The 27,399-nt window shown below is 37.5% G+C and overlaps 5 protein-coding genes and 1 long non-coding RNA gene across 17 annotated transcripts; 4 read left to right on the top strand and 2 right to left on the bottom strand.

The window, feature by feature from the left end:
• The first annotated feature begins 392 nt into the window (after nucleotides 1–392).
• Nucleotides 393–6,102, top strand: LOC105691184 (glutamate--cysteine ligase catalytic subunit). Its single transcript, XM_012409503.3, has 9 exons — nucleotides 393–1,045; nucleotides 1,621–1,730; nucleotides 2,351–2,536; nucleotides 2,650–2,822; nucleotides 2,940–3,157; nucleotides 3,278–3,646; nucleotides 3,722–4,072; nucleotides 4,233–4,414; nucleotides 4,512–6,102. Exons 1-9 carry the CDS (start codon nucleotides 896–898, stop codon nucleotides 4,687–4,689), a joined length of 1,917 nt encoding a protein of 638 aa, XP_012264926.1. The 5' UTR covers nucleotides 393–895; the 3' UTR covers nucleotides 4,690–6,102.
• A 1,002-nt stretch (nucleotides 6,103–7,104) lies between these two features.
• LOC105691186 (protein Mpv17) lies at nucleotides 7,105–9,276 on the bottom strand. Of its 5 annotated transcripts, none has more exons than XM_012409507.3 (5): nucleotides 9,071–9,276; nucleotides 8,862–8,977; nucleotides 8,315–8,392; nucleotides 8,171–8,248; nucleotides 7,105–8,077 (listed from the first exon to the last, which is right to left on the bottom strand). In XM_012409507.3, exons 1-5 carry the CDS (start codon nucleotides 9,141–9,143, stop codon nucleotides 7,931–7,933), a joined length of 492 nt encoding a protein of 163 aa, XP_012264930.1. In that variant the 5' UTR covers nucleotides 9,144–9,276; the 3' UTR covers nucleotides 7,105–7,930. The 5 variants fall into 5 exon arrangements, with proteins under 5 accessions (XP_012264930.1, XP_020711006.1, XP_012264929.1 ...); XM_020855347.3 differs by having other exon boundaries at nucleotides 7,105–7,808; nucleotides 7,897–8,077; nucleotides 8,171–8,392; nucleotides 9,071–9,275; XM_012409506.4 differs by having other exon boundaries at nucleotides 7,105–7,602; nucleotides 7,897–8,077; nucleotides 8,171–8,392; nucleotides 9,071–9,275.
• A 1,225-nt stretch (nucleotides 9,277–10,501) lies between these two features.
• Nucleotides 10,502–12,967, top strand: LOC105691166 (tRNA pseudouridine synthase Pus10). Its single transcript, XM_020855334.3, has 7 exons — nucleotides 10,502–10,790; nucleotides 10,896–11,000; nucleotides 11,083–11,393; nucleotides 11,479–11,690; nucleotides 11,786–11,911; nucleotides 12,150–12,342; nucleotides 12,461–12,967. Exons 1-7 carry the CDS (start codon nucleotides 10,653–10,655, stop codon nucleotides 12,942–12,944), a joined length of 1,569 nt encoding a protein of 522 aa, XP_020710993.2. The 5' UTR covers nucleotides 10,502–10,652; the 3' UTR covers nucleotides 12,945–12,967.
• A 984-nt stretch (nucleotides 12,968–13,951) lies between these two features.
• LOC125500573 lies at nucleotides 13,952–16,232 on the top strand. 2 transcript variants are annotated; one of them, XM_048653670.1, is made up of 4 exons: nucleotides 13,952–14,305; nucleotides 14,403–14,723; nucleotides 14,810–15,361; nucleotides 15,453–16,232. In XM_048653670.1, the coding sequence occupies exons 3-4, from the start codon at nucleotides 15,013–15,015 to the stop codon at nucleotides 15,542–15,544; spliced, it is 441 nt and encodes a 146-aa protein (XP_048509627.1). In that variant the 5' UTR covers nucleotides 13,952–14,305; nucleotides 14,403–14,723; nucleotides 14,810–15,012; the 3' UTR covers nucleotides 15,545–16,232. The 2 variants fall into 2 exon arrangements, with proteins under 2 accessions (XP_048509627.1, XP_048509626.1); XM_048653669.1 differs by having other exon boundaries at nucleotides 13,966–14,305; nucleotides 15,435–16,232.
• LOC125500571 lies at nucleotides 15,885–21,146 on the bottom strand. Of its 5 annotated transcripts, none has more exons than XM_048653663.1 (3): nucleotides 19,940–21,146; nucleotides 16,608–16,767; nucleotides 15,885–16,513 (listed from the first exon to the last, which is right to left on the bottom strand). In XM_048653663.1, the coding sequence occupies exon 1, from the start codon at nucleotides 21,071–21,073 to the stop codon at nucleotides 20,174–20,176; it is 900 nt and encodes a 299-aa protein (XP_048509620.1). In that variant the 5' UTR covers nucleotides 21,074–21,146; the 3' UTR covers nucleotides 15,885–16,513; nucleotides 16,608–16,767; nucleotides 19,940–20,173. The 5 variants fall into 5 exon arrangements, with proteins under 5 accessions (XP_048509620.1, XP_048509623.1, XP_048509624.1 ...); XM_048653666.1 differs by lacking the exon at nucleotides 19,940–21,146 and adding an exon at nucleotides 17,220–18,042; XM_048653667.1 differs by lacking the exon at nucleotides 19,940–21,146 and adding an exon at nucleotides 17,346–18,042.
• Nucleotides 21,083–27,091, top strand: LOC125500574. 3 transcript variants are annotated; one of them, XR_007277948.1, is made up of 3 exons: nucleotides 21,083–23,065; nucleotides 23,148–23,361; nucleotides 23,582–27,091. It is a non-coding gene; the product is annotated as an uncharacterized LOC125500574 (long non-coding RNA). The 3 variants fall into 3 exon arrangements; XR_007277947.1 differs by having other exon boundaries at nucleotides 23,148–23,803; nucleotides 23,969–27,091; XR_007277946.1 differs by having other exon boundaries at nucleotides 23,148–27,091.
• The last annotated feature ends 308 nt before the right edge of the window (nucleotides 27,092–27,399 follow it).

Here is a 27,399-nt window from a genome sequence, read left to right as displayed (position 1 = left end):
GATACAGCAGATCTGAATTGTAGAAAATGAAGTCCCTTCATACGGATGATAAATCAAACATTAAATTGAATGACAGGACAAGTACCAATTCTCTTCGCGCAGCCTTGACACCTGTTGACCTGAATAAATCATAAAACAACTAACAATGTTCCTTTTTTTAGCAATTCATCATGAATGATGAATTGCTAAAATTGTTGTGTGAATGTTACTGGACGTGCATACCTCAAAGAATAGTGATGAATTTGCCTTGATTGAAGATTAAGAATCTCCGGTCACTGTTGGTTGACAGAATTTCGTAGAGACTTTTATTTTCACTCGCAACGACGGTTTTCAGTAAATCTGAAGTAAATCGACCGAAAACATTATCTGCTAGAGCTGGTACCAATCTGCAATTATCTGAAATTCAATATTGCTGAGTCATGTAAACGACAAATGAGAAAAAAATTTCGTGTTTCTTGCGTAATTTATTTTAACGATAATAACATTGAGTACAGATAGTAGGTACAATCTCTTCCGCAGTAAAGAATTGCATCACATAACGAAATCTTATAAGCAGCAAGATGCCTCAGTGGATTTCAGTCGTCATTAGACCGCACATCAAACACGCGGATTATTGAAGTAACTAGCGATTGACGTTTCGAATGTGGAACTTTTTTGATTGAAACCTATTCGATTACGAAAAAAAAATATTCAAATAAAATACAAAAAAACATAACAGAGCTCTGCTTCTTATTCAATCGTTCAAGTCCAGTCATTAAGCTTCAAGCACTTTAGTTGCTGTGCCGAATCTGCAGTGTTGGGCGTGCGATCCTTCTGTCAACAAAACGTTCGATCTCGTTGAACATTTGTGTAGACTTTTAACAACGCCTTAATAGAAAAGAAACAATCCGTGAAGATGGGCTTATTGACTGAAGGAAGCCCCATGAGCTGGGAGGATACCAAAGATTTATCCGATCATGTACGAAAACACGGGATTGTGCAATTTATTAACCTGTACAAAAGGCTGAGGGACAGACAGGGAGATATCCTCAAATGGGGTGATGAGGTATGAGATGACATTGCAATTATGTGCGTCTAAGACTACATGACTTTCATTGTACGTACATTTTCTTATGAGACACTTAATTCTCTCTGGCCCATTTGGCGCAGTCACACCAAATGACTCAACTCTCATATCACCTGCACTAATCTTATTATACCCAAACCATTATTCACCAATTTATAAGATATTCACTTTTCGGTCTATCTATACCCTCGAAGTTAATTCGTCGCCTTTCAACACAAATGAATTAGATCCATAGTTTCTTTTAACTTCAATTAATAAGAGTGACCCCAATCATAGACTTGCGTTTGGAACATTTTAATACCATGAAAAGATAAAGCATAAATCAGCAAAGTGAACAAGTTTATGCGTACGCAGTGCTCTCATATACTTTTTTTATCTTTTAGGATCCTAGTATTGCCATATATGTTTGCAGTTCTCGTCAGAAGTAATTAAATTGATAAAATCATTATAGGTTTCAAGCTGTATATCCCTTTCATGTAAAATGTACTTTTGAACATTTCATAAAGTGAAACTACTACCCAAGTAACCCATAGAATCCTTGGTATGTATTACAGGTAGAATATGTTCTGGTTAAATTCAATGATGAAGAAAAAACGGCTAAAGTTAGTTTGCGAGCTGAAGAAATTTTGAATACTCTTAATGAAAAAGAACTTCAAGATCCAATGTAAGTTGAATAGACTATGCATTTTCCATCACTAGATGGTATTTGAAAAGCACTACATTCTTGAAATCATAGTTTAACATTTTTTCTTCAAAGATTGAATTGGGAAAACGTTTTTCTAAATCTGTTATTCAAAGTTGATCAATTTAAATTTTATTGCACTCTCTGTTGCAGAGAAATTCTTCAAAGTTACCTTTAGTTAATCAGATCCAGATATAGAGCACACCTGTAAAATAATCTCAAACAGGAAACTGTAAATGGCATTTTCCGAATTCAAATTTTGAACTTGGCCTTTCCCATGTCTTTATGACTGTACAACAAAACTGTGCATTACATAATTTTGTAGAGTAGAGAACAAATCATCTTTTAGCGGGCAATGAATTTATTGATGAAGTATTTAGCGACACATGTCTGCCACTTGTGCATTATTGTGCTTGTTTGCTGAGATAAGATTATAGTTATTTGGAGTCATGCTTTCGTAAGAAAGATTAATTAGATTTTATTCCTCACAGATGTAACCCAGCATCGAAAAGTCTTCTACTCTACTTGAGATAATATAAAATTATGGCACAGCAGATATGTATTTTGTTTATATGTATGAGATAACTTCCATTTTTACACAGTAATGTGAAATCGCTATGGAGACCAGAATATGGAGCATATATGATTGAAGGAACACCTGGAAAACCATATGGAGGATTACTTGCACATTTTAATGTGGTCGAGGCAAATATGCAATACCGAAGACAAGAGGCAACTATGTTGCTTCAACCTGGTGAAGTACTAATGTCATTGACAAGTTTCCCAAGGTAATTACAGACATATTGAGAACTTTTAACAAGAATATTTTAGTTGAAACGAGACACCTAATGTGATAATTGAGTAATGAACTTATTTTGCCTCAATTGAAAATAACTGGTAGGTTGGGAGCACCAGATTTCACGGATCCACCGACAAAGCCCACTCCAACCAGTGGTGCATCACACAGCTTATTCTTTCCTGATGAAGCAATATTCCCTGGTCATCCAAGGTTCAAGACTCTGACTAGAAACATAAGGCAGAGACGAGGTGAAAAAGTGGCGATAAACTTACCGGGTGAGTTAAGAACAGAGATGCATCCAGTTGATGAAATCATTAACGTTTTTTCCCGGAAGTTCGTTGTTGTTTGAATAGTTAAGTTGGCAGCATTGACGAAATTCATTCACTTTGCAGTTTTTCGGGATGAAAAGGTTCCCCAACCATTCAAAGAAGACTTAGCCTCGTTGGGAGATGATGGGACGAGTGAGCAAGCTGCCAAAGAAGATCACGTCTACATGGATGCCATGGGTTTTGGAATGGGGTGCTGCTGTTTACAATTGACCTTTCAAGCATGTAATATACAAGAGGCTCGAACATTGTATGACCAACTTACTCCGCTTTGTCCAATAATGGTAAGTCGAACAATCAGATCAAGCAAAGGGTAAACTATTTTAAAGTCATCTATAAAACCAAAGTCGTGCCTCCAGCAATGAAGGTACTAAAAAACTCTTTATTTCTTTTTCCCATGCTAGTTAGCTCTAACAGCAGCAAGCCCTTTGCATAAAGGTTATGTAACTGATGTTGACTGCCGATGGAACGTCATATCATGTTCCGTTGACTGTAGAACAGAAGAAGAACGTGGGTTGAAGCCACTGAAAGAGAATAAATTTAGAATTAGCAAATCTAGGTATGACTCAATAGATTCTTACTTGAGTGAACAAGGTGGTAAATACAACGATGTTCCTTTGACATATGATGAAGAGATATTTAAGCAACTTTCAAAAAATGGAATTGACAAATTACTTGCACAACACGTTGCTCACTTATTCATCAGAGACTCGGTCTCGCTATTCACAGAAAAAGTTCATCAAAACGATGAGGAGGACACCGATCATTTCGAAGTAAGTTTCAGTAACGGAGTTGAAAACGTTTCATTATCAATAATACGAAGGAGTACAGAAGTTTTCAAATTTCAGAACATTCAATCAACAAATTGGCAAACAATGCGCTTCAAGCCACCGCCTCCAAATTCTTCAATCGGATGGCGCGTGGAATTCAGGCCTTGCGAAGTACAAATTACAGACTTTGAAAACGCGGCTATAGTCTGTTTCGTGGTTTTATTAACTAGAGTAATACTTAGCTACAAATTGAATTTGCTTATACCGATTAGCAGAGTAGACGAAAATATGGCCAAGGCTCAAAAACGGGATGCGGTCAAAAAAGAAAATTTCTGGTTCAGAAAGGACATAACGTCCGATGCCAAGCAATGTGTTGACACTGAAACTGAGTACACCAAATTTTCGGTTAATGAAATAATTAATGGAAAGGTATATAATTTGTTTCTGGACCACTTGCTTTAGATGAGTAGATGAATATTAGATTCTTTGTTTTTAAAAAAGCGTTTTCTATGAACATATACATATACGTAGGTACAATAATAGATTCGAATAGAATAGTAACTATTCAACTTGCTCCTTCTCCAAACAGGACGGTGTTTTTCCTGGCCTGATACCATTAGTCAACTCTTACTTGACCAGTATGGATGTAGATGCAGATACACATTGTACCGTTCAAAGGTATTTGAAATTAATTCAGAGACGAGCTTCTGGCGACCTCATGACAACGGCCGCATGGCTAAGGAATGAAGTAATCACTCACCCAGAATACAAGTGCGTATAAATACGAACGCTAAATAAGTCGTAACAATTTTGTTTGTCTTTTTCCCACAGTGCTCAATACAATTCTACTTTCAATCTTTCATTTCAGAAAAGATGCGGTCGTAACTCAACGTATAAACTACGACTTGCTAAAGAAGGTTCATTCTATTCAAACTGGCGAGTTATCGTGTACTAAACTTCTCGGACCTTGTACACGGTCCAGAACCACAGACACCATACCAGCAGCTGTTGCCAAAGCAGAAGAAATTCCGTCTGTAGATATGTGAGGTTCCAAGAAGAGTTGAAAGCACAGTTGGATCGATTTTTTTTTTTCTATAACTCATCAATGCCAAGGTAGACAAAACACGATAGATATGACCGCATATTTAACAGCACTTAAAGATTGGCCAAGGTACACAAAAAGTATATCAAATAAAATAAAAAATGAATAAAAACAACACTGCCTTCGGGGGTGATCTGTTTTAAAATTCATTGAGGCATCAGTCTGTTATTCAATTATTTTTTTCGAAAAACACTCTACTAAATGTGTGGTAACTCTAATGATATAGTATTTATCTCAAATCAGAATTCCCTCATTGCTTGTCTACGCGAGGTTGATGAGATATAAGTAGTGCTTCTATGTACAGACAAAAAAAAAAAGACGTGTAAATGTTGACTTGCATCATCACGTGTAAATTCATGCCTAATTTTGTTGAAATTTTATGCACGTGTGTGATATAATATCTGATCCAATATAAACGCCGCAGTTACCATCCGGATATACAAATGCTGATAAGATATGAATCGGCTATCGAAATGCTGCTGATAAGATATGAATCGACTATCCCCTCGCTGCGATAGAAGGTAATTCACGTAAAAAGAAAGAAAAATCATTGATAATTCTTAAATATCATTTTATCTCTTATCAAAGATTAGATGAACTGAAAACTGTGATGACCGTATTACTTCAAATTTGATAATTCCTACTTATTAGTTACCTTGTTTATTTAAAAATTATGAGAATTTTCAAAATGGAATTTGTTTAATGGTGGTGGTAATGATTGATCATCAACGAAATCCAATTTAATATTCAAGTATTTTACCCATAATGTACTTACTTAATATGGAACCAATTGACTAGTTAGGATTTACTCAATTTAATTTTACCCAACCTATCTACTGATCTATCAAATGATGATTATTACATTGCCGAAAATGTGATGTTGATGAAATTCACAAAATTCAAGATTTCCGCAATGTCAATAAGTATTTGATTTAGATAAAATGTGCTATTAACTTAATAGCCCCAAAGGTATTCCTAATTGTACAGTAAAAATACACCACGATGCGTAATCATTCCGAACGATATATATAGAAAATACTAATCTAGTTCATGCGACGAAATTCAGATGAAAACAAAGATGACGAAAATCGCCGTTTTAGCAAATATTGAAATTGTTTGTTCACCTACTTTTCGCTGCACCATCTAGTACTTAGTACGTAAAGGGTATTCTAAAAATCTAATTTACTCATAAAATTTGTAAATAATATGGTAATGATTTTTTGAACACCCCCCTTTACACTTTTTATATTCACTTGTTACGTTTTCGAAATATACTATTATTTTGTAAATGGCACGAGACAGATAAAATTGAAATAAATAAATAAATAGCTAAATAAAAAATCAAATATAAATAATATTTATAAATGGAATTCACGCAGTGTGTCCCTGAAATACCTTTCACTGTTCGTTTTAGGACATTTTACATATTGCCTATTATCATCTGTAGGATTGTGTATGTATCTATACTATAGTAGGATTAGAAAGAAAGAGAAAAAGGTTTAGAAAGAGAAAGAGAATTGGGAATAAAGAGAAGAACGATGAGGTGAGAAGAAAGTGAAGAAACTAACATAAGAATGGAAAGAGACAGTCGGCATCCAACCTTGATAGCAGCGTATAGCAGAGGGGTGACCAGGGAGGCAGTGGTGACAACTGGGGCTAAATAAAGCGTACCCAGTCATCATCATACATATTAATATACAGAGATAAAACAGTGTGGCAATTGCATCAGGCCAAATTTACATGCAAGCGAACGACACAGCAGACCCACTGAGACGAGACGAGAACGAGTACACCCCACGAGTTCTCGGCGTTCAACAAAAACGAAATTCATCACGGACGCCGTATCACTAAGCAATCTAAATTAAACTGAGATACCTGAACGACATAATGACTACTGCTTCTGCCGCCGACACCTTCATATCTACCCACTCAAAGGACGCTCATCTACACCATCATTTGACAGAGACAGACCTGATCCAAATACACGTGCACGTAATCAAACACCCACAAAATAGACCTCTTGCTCTTAGTAATTAAGTAGAATGTTTTAGTTTTAAGTTTATATACATTGACCCGGGGACGAACGCAATGAAGCCAAAACTCTTACACATCCACAGTCAAGAGTTAACTTTTGAGAGACGATCAATTTCCACATAAAAGTCAATTTTCGGTGTTGTAAAAACTATCATCTTATTGATCATGACATCAGAAGAGTGATAAGCCCATTCGAAAAAAGGCGATAAATTAATGGTCAAACTTTCAAGCATTGTTGTCTTCATTAACACGAATCTGAGAATCAGAGTGTCTGATCATTATACATATGTATGTTACCTAATCAGACTTTTTTCTGACAAGCCGCTTAGGGAAAAATGTACTTCATTTATTTCTCCACACCTTGCTTCATGACATTTTTTATGACTGTGTAACTATACAAATGTTTATTGCCTCAATATTTATGTGCGTCATGCTAGTAATAATGGGCATATTTATACCTATGCACTTCGAAGTTTCTTTTACAATCTTATTATTGAAATATCAATACACTTGTAATATTCATTTATAGTCTAGTTGCATGTAGAATAGCAGCTTCTGTATCGTTCGATCCTTCACAGATGACATCAGTTCCATACATGCTAATGAGCGTCAATAGACGCGTTTCAACAGAACGATTTGAAACTGTCCATCAAACCACATTATGCGTATTCGTGCACCCATACGTATTGTAGGCACAGGTAATCCCAGGTTGGGATACAACCGGTTTCCAGTTGGTTTCCATATTGCAAAGAACAGGTTGTTTTTCAAGAATGGTCTAATGGTTGACAAAGGCTGCAAATACCCCTTCACCTTTCGTCACCTACTTCGTAACATTCGATGACTTTTTATATTTTATATTATTCGTATTTGTGATAAAAATTAAAATGGACGAATTTGTGATATGAACACGTGGGGAGGAAGTCCATCTCATATTGTTAAAGCTCAGACAATTAATTATAGCCATATCTTCGATATTATTTTGCAAAAATGTTCCATAAACTATGTTTAATTATTAGCTAAAAGTCCCATCTAAAAGAATACTCATGTTTCACAATCGTGATTATAGTGGGTAATCATAAAAATACCTACACGAGAGTAGAGACGATCAAAACGATACCTTTGTTATAAGATTTATCATCAACTCTGATGAGTTATGTACTTTTGTTATGAGGTTGTACATCCCGGTTTGTCCTATATGAGATATACGTATTCCAGAATATAGCGACCGATTGTACTACCAACACTTGGTATTCCAACCGAATGAAATAAAAATTAGCTAATTGAACCATGGGCCACAGCTGTAGAATATGATAGAAGAATGCATTATTTATACGTTAAAATTTACATAGTGGCATACTATATGTATATTTTTTGTAACACTACTTTATTACCTTGTAATTATTGAACAATATGTCGAAGTAATCACTTTTCAGTTTTCGTTTTATTCCTTCAAAATCCTTTCCTTGCAACTTTCCAATAACTGTTAATAATACTGTTATAAAGAAAGGTGCAAAACATCCTTGATCTAACAGTACCTTTTTCAAAGCAGCTGTTGAACTTTTAGATCCAATATTTCTTTCCAAAATTCTATACCAGATTGACGTTGTAGGACCCTAAAAATTTAACGTTTTTCTACAAACGAAAACTCAGTAAATCTGTCTTAGTTTTCAAGTGTCATCTCAGATTCACTGCTTATACTCGTATGATGTTCACTTTTTTACTTATTAGGTTTTAGTGAAAAAATTGTTTTTTGTTTATTGTTGCTATATATGCATGTATGTGCGACTAACTTCTCAGAACAAATATTTTCTTGAAAATTCTCTTTTCCTAGGAACTGTTTGACCGGCCTTACTTTTACTCATAACGACAAACTCAGACACAATTTTAATAGCAGTTACTTATCCCACGCTCTTATTCAAAATTAATGATGATATTGTAAAATGACTGAACTGATAAATCATGAAGTGTAGAGCACTGTGAACATGAGCTTTGCTCTAATAAAATGGTAACATCTATATTGTTTACCGAAGTATAAATGGTAACATCTATATTGTTTACCGAAGTATAACAATAATGACTTACTGCCAGGAAAGAGCCAATACAAACAAACTGTGAGCTGCGGTTGAAATCTAGGTCCTTGAATTTGCGTTGTTCGACGAAGTTCTGAGCAATTTGATCACCAGTTCCCATTAGAATGCCTGTAATTGAGGTCAACCTATTTGAGATTTTTTCATGTTTGATTGTTTCCATGACACATTTAACACTCGTGAGAAAATGAGAGTTATACCCACCAGCTTGGGCTGATTGAACATATAACGGGAATTTTGCTAATAGTCTTTTGTACAGTTTAAGGATGCCGCTCATCGTTACAAGAATATTTTCAGCTGTCAGAAACTGTTAATAAGTTAAGGTGCCTTTTCAGTGGCCATGTTTACACCGTTAAAGATTTGATACTCGTACCGTTGAGTGTAGAAATGGGTATAGAGGTGAAGCTAGTGCGAGGGGCTTGACCAACCTGAGACGGCAGGGGAAGAACGGTTTCGTATCCAGCCACCAAGGCGCGCTACTAGGTATCTTGGAGCGCTCTCGCGTACATGAGATTACCACATGCAAAGGCTCACGGACGGCCCGAGCTTTCCCTCCCCACTACTTGGTGCGCTGCAGCTCTTACACGCATACGGGTCCCTGTAAATGATTTGCACGCACACAATCGATTCTCGCTGGCGCGCGGCGTTCCGATTTTGATCTTACGCGTCAATCGAGAACTGGCAATTGTGTAGCTTGCGGGGTTGCGAAAAGCGCATACAGAAAGTAATCGAATTAGCACTAGGTGAATTTTTTTTATTTCCTAATTGTTACTGTCAAAATAAGAACTAAGTAGTACAATATTATTTGCATCTTTAATTATATCATTCGAATAAAAAAGTAATTATAAATTTTTTAGTTCTGTCATTCGGATAAGAAATTTATTTTGAAACTCCTTAATCCTAATTTTTGAGTTAAGAACCCGTTAAATTGATTCTGTGCCTGGAACAGAGTGGATACAACATATTTGACATCATTTCATTTTAATTTCGACGTAAATGAGATAAACATTGAAAAAAAAAAACCAAAAAATAAACCCCACACACACAGAAACGAACCCACGAGCCTCATGCTACGAATCCGAACGCTTGCCGCTGCGCTGATTACTATTTGTTTTACACATCAACTTAAAAAGCTTGTCTACTACGCATAAAATGTTTAAACAATAATATCTGCGAAACGCTTAGCCATCTCGTCTTTTTACTTGGCTCACTTTAAGTTCTAGTCGAGCCCAACATATACTGTGAATTTGATCGAAATCGGTGACGACGAGTTCTCAGCCTCCCCTTGTGAGTTGCTCGATTGCTCTGATTCTGGCAATGAGTTGAAATCGCGGAACGCCGCGCGCCAGCGAGAATCGATTGTGTGCGTGCATATCATTTACAGGGACCCGTATGCGTGTAAGTCACCGACTGCAGCGCACCAAGTAGTGGGGAGGGAAAGCTCGGGCTGTCCGTGAGCCTTTGCATGTGTGGGCCTTCTCATATAGACGAGACCGCTCTGTGTGTGCGTAAAATCGGGCAATTTTTGTCAGCGCCATCTACTAATGGGGAGGCAAAGCTCTTGTATATAAGGAAAAGTACATAAGCATATCCCCACCACGTCTTCCGCACCTCTATTCCTATCTACACTCAACGAGTGTAGTACACTCAACGACGGAACCGTGGTAATTTCAGTCACGTGGCCGAACTATGGAGGAATAGGTTAGTTCCTCCATGACGGAACTAATGGCATTGGAATCAAACCCCAAACCAGTGTGGTTGACTCAAGGCAGCCGTCGTTGAAGGCATGTCGTTTTCCATCGACAAGGAGTGTGAAATTTATAATTATTCGCTGAGTATTGGATGCTGTATTAGATGCAGTTTGCGTTTGTCTGGAGTTCGAAGTCCGAGCCACTATGAAAATCCTGTTCATAGCCCTGTCACGGTAATATCTGACAATGAATTCAAGAAATTGAACGTACATTTTCACTTTTTTTGGATGTTGCGATCACTGGTTACATTGAATATAATATTTACTCATATGTTCTAGCTGGGCTATACCAACAGTTCTGTGTCAGAAGTTAAAAATAACTACCCATGTATTGCTTGTCTGGGAATACTTGATGATGAAACATTGACCGCGGCAATAGAGAAAGTATTTTATTTTTGTTAGTAGAGAAAGTGCAGTTGGATCTGCTGTATCCAAGCACTGTTATTTCATATACATGTTTATTCAGATTGCTGCAGAGGTCAATAACCAAGAGTATGATTGTGACGTCTTCACATGTGCCTTGACAATTCCTATAGCTGTACAGCTCAGGGAACGCTCCTTACAAATAAATCTGTCACGCAAATTTGAATTTTCCAAAGAAGCTGCCGCTGGCTTCAAGCGCACTGTTCCTCAAATCAAAGAAGTATGGAAGTGGATAGTCTTACCAGAAGTTGAAAAGCTGATTGATAAAACTGGAGTACCTATCTCAGCTACTTGTCCATTTGTAATTGATGTATTCTTAGCATATTCACAGGATGAGGACGAATGCAAGGCTTTGTGAGTAAAGTAAATTCAAGCCACTTAAATAATCATTTTTCCTAGATATAAGAATAACTATTCTAATTTCACCCATTGTTGATAGATTGAAAATGTGTGGAAATACCTTTAAAAAACGGTTGCAACAAAAGAAAAAGTATAGTGATGGAGTTTTCAGTCGCAAAAGTGTAGAAACAGCAATGATTAACACATTAGAAAATCAGTTTGTGGAACACTACCCTTGTCCTCCATCTCACCCTTCATCGCAAACCTTTATAAATGAAGTGACATGTGCACACTCAAGTTTTTTTGTCGGTGGTAGGTATTTCATTGTTAGGTTTGACATAATCTGGCTAAGTCTAATGTACACGTGAAGATATAAAATCCTGTTGTATTATTTTATATTTTTGTAGGCAGATATAACAAATACTCAAGAGAGTTGAGTCAAACTCCATGGTTTATCTGTGGGCAAAAAAAGATGGAAACTTCGGTCCAAGAACTACTCTGCGATCCTATTGTAAAATTTGTCAAGGCTGATTGTGAGTGAATGGATAAATTTTTAAATTTGAGAAACTGTGATACTACTAAAACATCGAGCAGGTCTGGCATTCTTTCAGCCAAATACCTTTTCAGAAAATTCAGTTCGATGACTGATATCTTCAAAAACGTCATTCAAGCTATAGCGTCTTGAAAGTTTGAAATACTTGATAGCTAACTCTCTTCAAATTTGTTCGATGCAAATACAGTACATCATCAATGAATGATTTTTTTTAATAGCGATGAAATTTTTATCTTCTGGACGAGAGGATGTGGATGTTAGAACGTTACATTCTGGTCGTCCATTTGCCGTTGAACTTCTAAATCCTAGAATAACGAAATTGTCAGAGGCAATTTTGCAGGATCTTACGCAAAAAATAAATACATCTACAGAATTGGTTCATATTGTTGGAAATCTTCAAAGTATTTCAAGGTAAATATTTCATAAAAGTTATGTAAGTTCTGAATTCAAAAGACTCGTTTTAATATTCATCCTTTCATCCTCAATCAGGTGAGGTATTCTGATTCTGATAAAAAATATTTCATCTCAGGGACAAACTGAAGACATTGAAAGAAGGCGAAGATACAAAAACCAAGACCTATAGAGCATTGTGTTTGTGCCGTTCACAACCATTGCCTACTCTGGATGTTCTGAACGAAATCCGTGATCTTGAAGTAATTCAGAAGACTCCAGTAAGAGTATTACATCGTCGCCCTCTTGCAACTCGATTGCGAACAATACACGCTATGAAAGCAAGTTGGATCAGTTCAAAGGAAACGATCAACTTACAATGTCGGGATCAGGATTCGAATAAGAACCCACTTGTAGAAGTAGAAGATGAATTGCTAGAGAAAAGCAATGACTTGGCAACCAACCTATTCATTTTGGATTTAACAACACAAGCTGGAACATATGTGAAAGAGTTCGTGCATGGAGATTTTGGTCGGACAAAGCCAAGCATCTGCGAAATTTTGCAAATTGAAGTCGACATCGTAGCGCTTGATGTGACGAGCATCAACTTGAATTGGCCTTGAAAAATAAATCTTTTGATATCAAACTGAAGTTTTCTAAATTTCGAGTAATTCGCTCATCTTTAAGGGTTACTTGTTATACTTTCAGGTTAATTCATGCATTTTCAAGCTGATTCCGATACACCAACCACGTTATACGCATAAGTACCTCACTCATCTTGGCGACTCTGGTTGTTGCTGGTATTCTGTATAAAGTATGACAAGTTAGGTAGTGACAAAATGATGAAAAACGAGCCTGGTAATATGTTATCGTGTCATTTTCTGGTAGAAGATTTGAAGTGAACAACTCTCGTTTATACACTCCTCAAAATTTCCTAGGAAACACCCATTTTTTTACCAAAAAATTGCTCAATTTCAAACACTCGAATCGCAGTGAAAAATCCTCGTAGAATATTGAAAAAAAAGCATTTTAAAGCTTAGAGTCTTGACTTTAAGAAACTCATCGAAAAATTGGTCTCAGTCACTCGTGGCCGAGTTGATGACTCTTTGGATTCGGAGAAGCGGAATCACCCTAACGATTCGTTGAGATTACAGCATCGCATGGGACGGGGGATTTTTTTTTCTTCAAATGTTAGACGTGTCAACTGAAGGTCAGTATTTTAGCTTCAAAACGATTTTTTGTAAACTGTCGTACGATTTTTTCCCGCCGAGTTATTGGCGTTTTAAGCAGAAATGGACTCGAAAAGTTTGGCTGAACGTAGCAGATGCCTAGATCATCGCAAAAGGACTTGTAAAAAAAGAAATTGAAGCTCCATTCCTCTACTTTCAAACGCTTGTATCAAATTTTAAATCCCTCCGGTTGAGCGATCGTAATCTGCTCTGAAAATAGATACTGGAAATACGATTAATCAAACTCGTACTTTGATCTATCGTAGATGCGTGAAAAGATCTAGACAAGATGGCCCCTTCTGGGATTCTGATGCTTGAAACCAACCCTTCAAAATGCCGTTTGGTTCATGTGGCTCCGATTTTTTTGTGCTGAGATATTCAACTTCGAAGCTATCGAAACATCGAACAAAGCTACCGCCGGCATTGGCGTTATCCAAGGGGAAGAGAACCGTTCTACAGAAATCGTTTCTACTAAGCAAAAGTTCTACAGGTTCTTTTCTACAGAGTTCAGTCCTACAGAGTCATTTCTACAGAATTCGGTCCTACAGAGTCGTTTCTTCAGAGTTCAGTCCCACAGAGTCGTTTCTACAAAATCGACGCGAGAATGTTCGTTTCTACAGACGAACTTTGGTGCGATAAAAATGTGCGACAATCACAGATATCGCGGGAAAGGCAATATATTCGAAGTAACGAATTCAGAAAAGTCTGAATTCGTTGATTCGAAGTAACCAACGACAGCACGTGCTATGACTGAGGTTAGTATAATTATTATATGATGAACAGTAGTGGTATAAAATAATTCGTATAATTATTTTATCTACCGTGATGTATAGATAACGTTATTATTTTCAGCATACGGTTATAAGATGTAGTTTCTGCATGGACGAAGTCGACGAACCAGACATCCCAGATCACCTGTGTATACAAGGCTACAAACATATTGTCATAAACGATAGCGGATTATTCTTTCCTTGTACGGATAGACATATAGACACATAGATGACTGTTCTTCACGGGCTGAAGTATCAGTCGGCCCTGAAATCGACATCGAAGAGATGTTGATATCAGAGGTACGGAACCGCCCAATATTATGGGATCACAGGTTATCGATCATTTCATGGGGAAAAACGGCTACAGCAACTCAATGGGCAGAGGTTTCTAGGGCATTGAATGGTATGTACTCTATTGAAACACTGTATTCTTTATCTCAAATTTAATTAGTATAGTCTACTTTTAATCCATAGAATATTTTCTTACAGGTCAAGTAATGGCTGTTGATGCAGCAAAAAAGTGGCAGCTGTATGCAGTTGACTGCGTGGAGCTTTTACGTCGCTGAATCAATGGTTAGCAACATAGTTTGGGAAACATGCCAAGTGATTTGGGATACATTATCACCAATCTATGTCAAATCGCCAGACTCACAAGAAGACTGACGAATGATCGCTGATGAATTCTACCGGCGATGGAATTTTTCAAATTGCTTCTAGGTGCAATGGATGGAAAACATATTACCATACAAGCACCTAACAAATCTGGGTCACAGTATTTCAACTATAAGAAAAGTTTTAGTATCATCCTACTTGCGGGTCGTGATGCAAATTATATGTTTACAATGGTTGATGTAGGTGCCGTTGGTTCGCAAAGTGATGGTGGCGTCCCCAAAGAGTCAGTATATGGTAAAGCTCTGGATCAAAATATTTCGGATGTACCAGAATCGACGTCTTTACCAGGGACAAATACAAGATCTCCATACTTTTTTGTTGCTGATAAGGCCTTTCCGTTGAAGAACTATATCATGCAACCCTATCCAGGTACACACTTAAACAGAACGTAGCAGATTTTTAACTACCGGCTATCTCGAGCACGTAGAATAATCGAAAATAGTTTTGGTATATTATCTAGCCGATGGAGAATACTTCGCTCAAATATTATTGCCGAGGTTGAAACTGTTGAAAGAATTGTTGTGCAACAATTGCCTTGCACAATTATATTAAAAAGACTGAGAATAATAAGCTCGAACTGGCTCAATACTATTGTCCGAGTGACTACGTCGATACGTATGATTCTGATGGAAATGCTATCCCAGGAGAATTGCTGAACACTTACCCTGCTCATAGTTCCAACAATATAGGTCGAATGGGGTCGAATCATCCTGGTCGCTCTGCAACTAACCAGAGAGATATTTTGTGCAATTATTTATCCTCGCCAGAAGGTGAAGTTCCATGGCAATAAGACGATATTGATAAAGGGATGGTAATCTGAATCACGACGCTGAAGTGGTATACGTTGCGATATTTTGGCAATTGAAAACTTTTTTAATCACCCAAATGCTGATTTATTATAACTCAATCATATCTTTATTGTACGTATCTTACAAAGGTAGAAAATTAACGTAATAAAAACTGTTAACAAAAAATAGTGCAGTGTTATACTCTCTTTTTGCATTTGCAATTGTTCTTTAATAGGCTCATCGATTCTTAGGTAAATATTTGTAGATAATAGCATTTTTTTTCTGCAATGATATTAATTTCTTTCGTCGCTGTCCTCAGACTCGTTTTCGAATAGTATCTGGGTAATTTGCATTTGCGTATGCTTATTTATTTTTTTTTTTTACTTTGTTTCCAGTGCTCCATATATCATTGTACGTACAGAAATTTCAATTGAGATCATGGCTTTTGTCTACACTTACTGCAGAATAAAATTTTTGTATTTCACTCAATGTTAAACCTATTTGTTTATCAATTGTATTTCCTGTTGGTCTATCACTGTCATTTCTTTTAGCATGGCTTGGCGCTGGACTATTTTTTTTGTGTCTTTTTGCAGACTGTACGGCTTGTTCAACATTCGCTAGATATTGTCGTACATCTTCATCATCTTTTAAAAATTCTGGCTCAGGCGTTTCATCTGTGGTGTCATTATCATCAAATGTGGTTTGTTGTAGACATTTCATATTTCCAATCGTTCTGCACAGATAATTAAAAAGTGTGATAGCTACGAATAAAGAAAACAATGATCTACTGGTAAATATCTATAATATTATAAGAAATATTCGTGTACCTTCTTCTCTCTACATGGGCCAAAAGGAATTTTAAAGCATCGGAAAGCTTCCACAAACACTGGATCAAAGTCCCTGCCCAACCTTATGGGGTGTCAAGGTTCTTTTTGGTTTTTGAAAAACGATCCCTCAACACTTTCCAACATCTTCTTGCATCCGCAGCTGAAGATTATATTGAAGTTTATTAATAACATTACGTTTTCAGTACATGTGAACTAAACAGTAAACATATCTGATATTTGTAAATTTCTCGCGATTGAGGTCCATGAATTGATTTTTTTTACTTTATCTTTATATCCACTAGCACTGCACGCGCGCGCTCCGCATTTCATTTCGTTCATCGTATTAATTTTTCACCCGTAGTTTTGTCTCGATCTCATATCATTACACTTCACACACAGGTTTTTTTCTGTCAGTCTACATTATTTTTATCACAATTGACGTGATCATCAGCATCATTCAATTTGTCATCATTAATACAAGATCTGTTATAGATTCAGAAAATTCTACTTCATCAGATAAATTTCACATATTTTGCGTTTATTTGAACTTTTTAAATTATTTACGTAGAATACTACATTTAATCCATAGGTTAATTGTTTCATTACGTGTACCTCTCAGTTTTATTGGTAGTAGTTGTCTGAAATAGCCACCCATTATCCAAATCTTCCCACCGAATGGTATCTCATCGTTCATTATTTCGCGTAATGTTTTATCAATTACTTCTAACACGTACATACCTATGTGGCATTCGAGCTTCATCTCAGACAATAACTTTTTTTTTTTTTTCAAATATTCTTCTTGTTTAGATTTAACTTTTATGCAAATGTTGAGTCTGAATAGAGGGGAACAGGTAATCCGAACGTCTTATGAACTGTTCTACCCTGTGGTAACAATGTTGCTGCAATTCTCGTGAATGCCATTGTAATCACATTTTTTCCTTTTGCTTTCAATAAATGCCACATAGTTTTGTAAATGTAAGTTTTACCAGAGCCACCTTGGCCATCGATGTAGAAGCAAGCGCCGCCTGTGTATTCGGCTGTATTAATCGAATCCAATACGGCGTCAACAATTTCTTTTTGTTCAGAATTTAATTTTTCATACTGTCGCACTCCGATTGTAGATGATTCCTCAAGTAATTCATTGTTCGATTTCAAATTAATTATTCTTTGTTCCATTTCCGGAAAATCAGAAAGACTCCAACCCTCTGCATTCAACATTTCACTGATTTGTGCATAGGCTCGTGCTCGGCCACGCGACGATCCCTCCCTGCGTGAATAATCCTCTGCCATTTCATCTTTGAATTCTTCCCAAAGATCTTTTGGGTGAACTGGTTGACAGTGGATAAGTATTCTAACGAACAGCCTTCTAAGTCTTCGTGGCATCATCCAAGTTGTAGCTTCATCCATCGTGTGTTTCCACTCTTCGTCATCTTCGATTAAACCTCGAGCTAAACACGTTGCTGTGAATGTCTGATGAACATTTCCATTAACTGTTTTCAAATCTATATAATTTTTTGCACCTTTGACCGTCAGTAGCAGTAATCTCAGATGAAATAATTCAACCTGCGTCGGACTAACAGAATACATACGACCAACACAATTGAATTTAGTCTTTCGTCGTTCCCATCTGTGAACGGTATTTCCGTTAATTTTGTATTTTTTGTACGTATAGCAATACTGCCTAGCCTGAGGCTCACGTGCGTTTAACGCAAAGTAATCCAATAACATTCCGGTTTTTTCCAAACTTGATCGTATCGTTTCCTCTTCATTGTCATCCGTGAATACTACGTTTTGCTTATTTTGTAAGTGAACGGGCAAACGTGTGATAGCATGATTTTTGTCCTGCAAACTTTTTCCCAAAATTCGCCAACTCGCTTCAACAGGTCCCACGTAACGTGTTTCTATGAAATTTTTTATCTCATCGTGGTCGATCACTGTATTTTCGTCAGGATTTTCGCCAACTGTTACAGCAGCTGCATCATGACCCTTGTAAATATATTTGTACAAGTATTTTACCATAGATATATTGAACTAGATCGGACAAGTTGCGAAAAGTGAGAGTCATAGGGTATTAAGTCGCAAAATAAGAGTGCCAGCCCAGAGCGCCCTCTGCGTTTCATGGTAAAACAGACCCTTCATCGACCTCTGAGAGATTATCGGTCAACCGCACGAACGATCTGTAGATCCAATCTTCAAATTCATCCTTATAGACGGTGACGCGCGACAAATATACCACGCTCGTCCGGACTATCGGTATTACGGTGCAGCAGATGAGCTTCTCTCATCACTAGGATGATTTCAGTGCAAATGGATATTATGATAATTTGTTCACATTTGAATACAAAAATCTGAAATACAATATTTTCTGTAAGGAGAATTATTCTTGTTCGGTTGAAAAAAATTTCAGTATAGTTCGCAATATTACGGCTTTGGAAAAAAGTAGTATTTCATGTTCGCTAACACAAACTATCGGTCAAAAAAAAAAAAAAAAACTGAATTTAACTGTTATTTTTGTTGGGGCTTGCGAGTAGGAGTTTGTTCGTTGTTTAGCTTTTTGTGAACTTGTTAATATGTCACGATGGAAAGATTTTCGAGTACAGAAAAAATTTAGAAAAAAAAAACCAAAATCAAAATCCAAAGATGCCGAGGAAAGGAGAATTAATTGAAAATCAATTGGGAAATAATGATTTCTAAGTGAGAAGAAAACTTGTAACAAGTTTTTCAAAGAAATTAGATTGTTCAATTAATTTTCACTGGAACTTAATTCTATCATTAACGTGTTGTCATTTTCTTCGATTCATTTTCTTTAGTTAGTTTATTTTCTACCGACCGACTTAGGGTCGTTTGCATTTGTATCCAAACGAACCTAAGTCGAAATTTCTTATGTCCAAACGAACCCTGGGCAAATTTTCTCCGTAGAAACGGATTCTGTCTAAACGATTTCTGTCCAAACTAACCTCACTCACACCAGTAACCAGGCTTTAGCTCGCCGCGCATCAAAGCGACGACACTCGCTTCCCAGCAAATTATCACTTTTGCACCTCGCTCTTTTTTCGTCCTTCTAGTCCTATAGTCTAGTCAACAAGTGCCTTTTGGTCAAATTTGAGTTAGCCTTCGCCGAATTCAATGTTGAGGTGATTTTTGGATCCAGAATGAGCTCGAGAAACTTCAGAAATCGCATGACAACGCGGTTGAAAAAATTACAAAAGTAATAAACAATTTAATGATTTCAATATATCTATGATTTTACCGATTTTATACTTGATACTATTTCCACGTTAATGTGACTATTGAATGTAATTGATAGTTGAGGACAATATGGCACAACGTACTGTTTGTTCACCATAAATCTGCCAGGTCGTTCGAAGAATAGCCCCGTGTCTCGTCGGCGATAGTAAGGATAACCGTTTTCATCTATTATCGTTTCTTCCCTAAACTCTTTCGGAAAGTTTCGAACATTTACCGTTTTCCATACACCAGTCTCCACATGGGCCATGTATCATGTGTTTCATCACAATATCGTGTAAATTTTTATTCTCGTTTTCATCTGGTATTTCCGCAGAAATTTATTTATCTACAGCCTCCTTTGTTGTTATCTTATCACCTTCTGCCAACGTTACCAGCATATGAATGTGCGGCAAGCCACGTTTTTGGAATTCAATCACATAAACGTATGCTGCTACTTTTCCAAAGAATTTCTGGCGGACAATCATATCTATCAAATAACTTTTTTTAGCACCAAAAACGCGAGCACAGATGTCTGGTCTATCTGTTGCCTGCTGATGTTCAAAAATATTTTCATTTATCTCACGCCATTTGGGATTACATGTCATGGTTATGAACAAATCTGGTTTTCCGTACTCACGTACAATAGCCATCGCATCTTGGTACATTTGCATCATACTGCGAGGCAAACCAATGAAAGATGAAGGTAAAACTACCATTTTACCAACACGACCATTCATGTTTTCCGCTCTTTTGTCCAAATAATCCACTAAATCTTGATAAAATTCGGCACGCAACTCTTTCTGATGATTTTTGCAGTAATCTATCCGATCTTTTTCAATTTTAACGTAAGAATCAACGATCCACTGCTGAAATAATCGTCTGCCGAGTAAAAAAACATTAAATTCAGTGTCTCTGATCGCAATTCTGTATTTGACATATACTGCACGGCTAATACGTTTGTACATACATACGTTCAATAGTTCAATATATCTATGATACGTTGAACCAGTTCTACCGACACGCGTCAAATCTCTACTCCAACCTCGAGTACCATACGGATAAAATAGTGGGTATATCCATGGTTCTACATTAGAATCTATTGAGCTTACATTTTGTAATGTTTTTGTACTTTTATTCCGAATACTTACAAAAGCTTCTGGAATTTCGCTATCAGCTGTAGTCGAGAAAACTGCTGCAACTTCGTTGCATCTTTGAAAGTTAAATCTACGACGATCCATTCCCGGCTTTAGCGTAAATACTAATTGTAATTCCGGTAAGATCTCCTTCCTTTGGATTGCTGATCTGCGTTGGTTTTCCATTTCATCACCCATCATCTGATAAGATTTGGCAAACACGTATTAACCGATCGAAAATATGCAATAATTCACGGTCCAGCTCGTTATTTCTCTGTGTAATCTATGATCTGTTGCTTCATTTGCATCTACAATGAAAAGCTGACCATAACTTGGAATGTCATTCACTGCTGGATACAACGCAGTATTTACTTGATAATATATTTGTCCATGAATTTTGAAACAATACGGTCCATTACGTGTTTCCCTGAAGTTAACCAAGTTAGCGTTGAACGAAGCAAAACAAACGGAACTATTATAACTTCTTATTCTTTCGAAAAAATGTCTTGATTTAAGATGACGATTTTCAAATAACTCTCGTAATTCATTCGGCGGATTTGGTATTTGCTCGAGGACCACGTCTCCATGTGAACAACAATCATTGAAAGTGTTTTTATTTGATATCCATTCAACCGCAAAATGTTTAGCAGAACACTTACCACACAACATGTTCATTGGACCAATGTAATGCTGTTCGAATTCATCAAGAGACTCGGTAGAGTCTCGCGCCAAGTACATACATACATTCAAAAGAAAAAGGACGCGCGGACTACCGATCAAGAGACTCGGTAGAGTCTCGCGCCAAGTACATACATACATACATTCAAAAGAAAAAGGACGCGCGGACTACCGAGTATCTGTACCGGTAGGGGATAGGAAAAACGCTATAGCGCCGACTGTTTTATTAAGTATTTTCCTAAATCATTAGCTTTCTGGTAAATTTGAATACACTTTTGCGATATAATGTGAAGTGAAACTTTCATTTGAGCCTGAATTGAACGGAATTGGTGGTCGGAGAGTTGAGATCTGATAATCTTTGATCACCGGCAGACTCATTTCATCAGATTCACCATCGTCGTCATCATCGTAACATCCGCTTATATTTTTGCGAATAAGAAACCTTTTCACATAAATGTGATACATGTGACACCGCAAAGTAGTAACTGTCGCGAGTGAGAAAGGTTCTACTTTCTGCCGTCTGGCAGGTAGTGTCAGCGCACCGAGTTTGCAACCACACAGCGAATCCTATTCGTTAACCCCCAGAAAGGCAGCGTTTTGATTGGATACCGATCACCGCGCTGGATGCTTGAGGGATATACAGAACTAGCGGAAGTGAAATGTCCGTCGTCTGTTGGCAAGGCTATCATGGCGGCCGTAACGTGACAGAGATAGATTCGTGATCGCTGGAACGTAGGACGTATGGTTGTACGGTACATGGCCCGTGACAGACCTTTCAGTTTCGCAAATGAACCTAAATAAGCGCAGCTCGTTTATCCACCTTATCGATAATTGGAACGTCGGAAGTTCACTCGTCAGAAGGTCGACTACTTGTAAGGTTACGAGGTGACAGCTCGTAAGTAAACGGTAATCGTCACCGGCAGTGAACGCGTAATAAAGTTTCCAATGCATCGCAATGCAGACGTATTGAATTAAATAAGCAGGCCGTTCAAGGTCGTCGTATCTGCAAAGCAATTATGTGGGTAACAAACATCATGGATGCAAGACGATCACAAACTTTGCATTTCTAACGTGCCCACTGTATCGAATCAGAACTAACATCTTCCCCCAATTCCCAAGCACATCGATATTGGAAAATACAGCAGCTCACATTCCGGTGTTACAAATCAAGGGTCCCTAATCCCACAGGCAAAAACCAACGTCGAATGATCCAACACCACCACCTGGATATTACAAAAAGACGCTTTCCCTCCTGGCACGTCACAAACTTGAGTGTTCCTTTCCAATCCTACTCGGTTCTGAATACTCTAACAGAATCAGAGGCAGAAAGACTCGCCAACACAGAAGTCTTCCGCCGATGCTTCTCATCGTTACACATCGCAGTCCACAACACCCAACATATTTCCCCAGGAGTTCATCGTAAGTCAACCATAATTCATACTTCTATGATGTACCTGCTGTACTGTTTCAACACGATTAACACCTTCCTTCCAACCCCAAGCATACCAAAGGATCCTACTTCCATAGGTGTACCGACACCTACAAATTCATCGGCACTACCTATACAAATCCGTGAAAGAAGGTACCTCTCCAGAAACGTAACGAACGCAAAGCTCCTCTTCAATCCCACCCGCTCAACAAAGATCCAAGGACCCGGAACCGCGGAAGACTATGCAAAACAAAGAAAGTCTACATCCAACAAGGTCCGACGCAAGGTAAAATCCCGATCATGCACTAGGGAGTTCTCGGTAAGCCAACTACGACCTTTGTCTTTCATTAGTGCTTACTGCATCGATTCATCACAACTACCATGTGACCATTTCCTATCAGCACTTCAATGTCAAAGAATCCAACAAGTGTTCATGAGTCGGTCGTTTTATTAACACTTTTCCTTATAGTTCATATCATAACCAACACCTTCCTTTTTTCCAATAGCGTACAGATGTAGAACGATTCGTCAGAACCTGATCCATTGCAACAAACCAAGAGCCTTTTCCCAAAGACCAATTCTGAGCGAACTGATGCTGAAAAATCCGGAGCTTACTTTCACCTCACCTCACCTGAAAGAAACCAATTTCTCTCATGGCACATCACCCACGAAAAACACCTTCCTCAGCGCGATTCTACCCGGCAACGAGAACGGTAGCGAATCAAAAGGTGAACGAACCTTCTAAACGTAGATCTATTTCGGATAAATCTTGCGAAATCGAGTCCAGGCCATCGGACCAACGATTTCTTGTAATTCAAGTACGATATTCATTATCACTCTCTAAACTTGCCGTACGAATCCGTAATGCCTAACACCATCCTCTCTCCTCCTAGCATACCGATAACGATGGAAAAATTGGTTCCCGTCCCGATACCAGCAAATCAAAAGTTCCTGTACCCTCAAACAAAGGGCCGCCGTAAAATTCAGAGTCTACCTCACGCTACTCGGAAAAAGACGGTCTTTTTTCTGGCCCTTCACACAACACGAGCTCTGCCGTAAACGTATGCGCTGATCAAAGCTGTTGTTGAACGAAATGGTTGAAGATCCATTGAATTAACGATACATCAACGATGGCTAGACGCTGTCTTGTAGTCACCTAGGGAACCTATTTTATCGACTCGCAAGCATTTTCCTCAGATGCCGACGCACTGGAACAAATGAGCATGCATGCCGATGCCTCACGCAACAACCGGCACATCGATTAACGTTGTGACGAAGGGTATCGAAAGAAAAGTGTGAAATTCGTGCGGAAGCGTTTGTTTACGTAATTCATGTTACCGGCAATAACAAACAACATCCACCACTAGCCAATGTCGACGACTACCGTGCGCGTCTCGTAAAAGTGGCCGCGATCTACGCTTGCGTCAAAATATTCGAATTTCGCAGTCCACGAGCGAGCACGAGCCTTGCTGGAGATAACGTAATCACCGGCGTAGGCGTCTTGTTGTGGGATGTCACCCGCGAGAGCTGATTCGACAGTAGATCAGCCCTTATAAGTGACATCTCACAACATTATGCCTACGCCGGTGGCTACGCTGACTCCAGCAATAACAAGGCTCGGGCTCGCTCGGAGACTGAGAAATTCGAATATTTCGACGCATGCTCTGATCGCGGCCACTTTCACGTGAAACGCACGGTATAAGCATGTCATGTGAGCGGAGTACTGTGTCCCAAAGTAATTGCTGTACATGATAAGCATTAGAATGATTGATCTATTTGACGTAGCAGTGATTGCAATGAATGGTAATAAATGGGTATTCGAAACAAAAGACACCATCAATGTTATTTTCAGTTCTGGCGTTGCATTGAAATTGCTGTATTGTAGTCATCTGAAGGTCAAGGACGGTTGAAGCGGTATCCAAATGTCAAAGGAAAATCGAAGCGGGTTTCCATATAGCGACGGGGCAAAATAAGGTACCGTTGACAGACCAACTTGTTATATAACTGGTTGTATAACCAGAATGTTATAATAATTGGCAATCAGAAATCGAAATCATCGTTCGAATAAATGTCAGGCTAATCAAATAAGCGTATCGAAACAAAATACAAGGGCAAATAATGCTCTATATCCTCCCCGAACACCGTCCATAGTCAAAAGTCAGGCTTAAGACTGACTATCGTTGTTTACAAAACAAAGATCTTCAGTCAATAACCGATTATAATTCGGGGGTAAGTTCAGTAGGCGGATATAAATAAAACGAGCATCGTCCGGCAATGTCGACATTATTGACGAGGAGGATCATATGTCAGACGTTCATCTTATTCTTGCAGCGTCAAATGTGAAAATCAAACATTGTCCATAAGTACAACAAAATATTTAACGCATCAAATTAACAATACCGACACAATTACGATTGACAAGGAGGGAACTCGTTGAATAATCCGTAATTGTAATCAGCAGAGATCGCGGAGATGAAAATGATTTCAATTCAAGATTTATGGCTGTACGAACTGCAGCCCAATCATGTCCAGGTCACCTGTCTAGCAATCATTTCTGAGCCAACTACAATATATGCCCTTCGTCATACCAAGTATACTGATTCATGAAGTTTAATATTACGTTCTCTCATTTAAGCATACCGATATTGAAGGACGTATCAGTTTCAATTCCAATACCACAAACCAAAAGTTACTGCTTTCTCAAACAAATAAACTGAAGTTGAAGTGAATCAAATGTATGAAGTTAAAAAATCTCTACGTTACCCTTTGGTATAATCTGCAGCCAGACTGAAACCTGGTCATCTGCTTTGCAGTTGTTAATAAGTCAACCATAATTGTTTTCTTTTAGTTCATACTCACTGTACTCATTCATTATGACTAACGCTCTCCTCTCACCCACAATCATACGGATTATGAAAGAAGTATCATCTGCTGTTTTGGTATCACAAATCAAGCTAACTGATGCGGCTCAATTGGACTTTTACTACCATCTTACCGAAAAGGAACTGATCTCTCTCTTGGTATGTTGTCAAACGTTTATGAGATGCAGCTTGGAATCCAAGATCCATTTCGTCAAACAAATGATCCAAGGATAATGCGCCTGGTGACTTGTAATATAATTGCACAAATACACCTAGTGAACTGAAAAACCGTGTAAGCCAATTCGCAAAATAGCAGCTATCAAGCCTTTATTCAAATTGGACACATGATCTGATGTACAGGGCCGGATTTAAATTTTTGCCGCCCTTGGGCACTTAAAAAATACCGCCCTATCACTGAAATTTTACTTAAAGTTATACAGTTTTGACATCTTATTTTTGAAAAATCAAAGTCTTTAATCTATTGCAAACAATTTACTATGTATTAAATACTTTAACATAACATATAAAAATAATTGTGTTTAGAATAAACGTTAGATCTATCTATTAAATAATAAATGATTAATTGAAGGAATGAAAAAAACCTATTAAAAAATTTTGATAAAACTAAAAAAAATTTTTTCCAGTTTCTAAATTTTGCCGCCCCAAAAAATTTGCCGCCCTGGGCACTAGCCCCGACTGCCCCTAGTGTAAATCCACCGCTGCTGATGTATATAAACTCAACCTATATGTAGAGTAACTAATCGTTAGAATAGAAACGCATAGTACTTCACGGAATCTTTTGATAATTGCTTAACTCAGATGTGGTAGTAGCTGAATGTTTCCTCACCCGATGATCATCCTACCACAATAGGATACTAAAGAAACCGTAATCAATACTGCAATATTCTTTGAGAACATACAAAAAGTTATGAAATCCCACAAAAGGCACCTACGGTGCAAAAAAGTTCGCCAAGTACATCAAATGTTCAACAGGAACTACCATCAAAATATATCTCATGATTAATTAGAAGAATGCATGAATAATAGAAAAAAAAGAATCCAAATCAATTACTGTGCCAAGTACATGGAACTTTGCTACACGAATAGAAATTCTAGAGAAGATTGGAATAAAAATGAAACAACCCTAATAATTAATTGAAAGATGACGAAATTGGAAAGAATTGATGAAAATCAATTCAATGAATCAAAAAACAAAAAAGATTGAAAATATAAATTAAATTAAAAAAAAATTAAAAAAAAAATTGGAGTACGTAGTTCTTGGCGGGCTAATGTTATATTGTCCTGCGAGAATTCTGAATTTTTTCTCCGAAATAGCCCGCCAAGTCCTACTACCTCCAATTTTTTTTTTAATTTTTTTTTAATTTAATTTATATTTTCAATCTTTTTTGTTTTTTGATTCATTGAATTGATTTTCATCAATTCTTTCCAATTTCGTCATCTTT

This window comes from Athalia rosae, chromosome 4 (assembly GCF_917208135.1).
Source record: "Athalia rosae chromosome 4, iyAthRosa1.1, whole genome shotgun sequence".
Classification (NCBI taxonomy): Eukaryota; Metazoa; Arthropoda; class Insecta; order Hymenoptera; family Athaliidae; genus Athalia; species Athalia rosae.
The sequence above is the reverse complement of the archived record's forward strand: the minus strand, read 5'-3'. Positions and strand labels throughout refer to the sequence as shown.

Bases quoted from the DNA above. Each gene is read 5' to 3' on its own strand.
- LOC125500573 (XM_048653669.1), top strand. From the start codon at position 15,013: ATGGAATTTTTCAAATTGCTTCTAGGTGCAATGGATGGAAAACATATT. The intron at 15,362-15,434 runs GTACACACTTAA...AATCGAAAATAG, and splicing joins TATCATGCAACCCTATCCAG to TTTTGGTATATTATCTAGCC.
- LOC105691184 (XM_012409503.3), top strand. From the start codon at position 896: ATGGGCTTATTGACTGAAGGAAGCCCCATGAGCTGGGAGGATACCAAA. The intron at 3,158-3,277 runs GTAAGTCGAACA...TTCCCATGCTAG, and splicing joins CTCCGCTTTGTCCAATAATG to TTAGCTCTAACAGCAGCAAG. The intron at 4,073-4,232 runs GTATATAATTTG...TTCTCCAAACAG, and splicing joins ATGAAATAATTAATGGAAAG to GACGGTGTTTTTCCTGGCCT.
- LOC105691166 (XM_020855334.3), top strand. From the start codon at position 10,653: ATGTCGTTTTCCATCGACAAGGAGTGTGAAATTTATAATTATTCGCTG. The intron at 11,001-11,082 runs GTATTTTATTTT...ATGTTTATTCAG, and splicing joins TGACCGCGGCAATAGAGAAA to ATTGCTGCAGAGGTCAATAA. The intron at 12,343-12,460 runs GTAAATATTTCA...ATTTCATCTCAG, and splicing joins AATCTTCAAAGTATTTCAAG to GGACAAACTGAAGACATTGA.
- LOC105691186 (XM_020855347.3), bottom strand. From the start codon at position 9,143: ATGAGCGGCATCCTTAAACTGTACAAAAGACTATTAGCAAAATTCCCG. The intron at 8,978-9,070 runs GTGGGTATAACT...CCTCAATTACAG, and splicing joins TGTTCAATCAGCCCAAGCTG to GCATTCTAATGGGAACTGGT. The intron at 8,078-8,170 runs GTAATAAAGTAG...CATATTCTACAG, and splicing joins TATTGTTCAATAATTACAAG to CTGTGGCCCATGGTTCAATT.
- LOC125500571 (XM_048653663.1), bottom strand. From the start codon at position 21,073: ATGGATCGTCGTAGATTTAACTTTCAAAGATGCAACGAAGTTGCAGCA.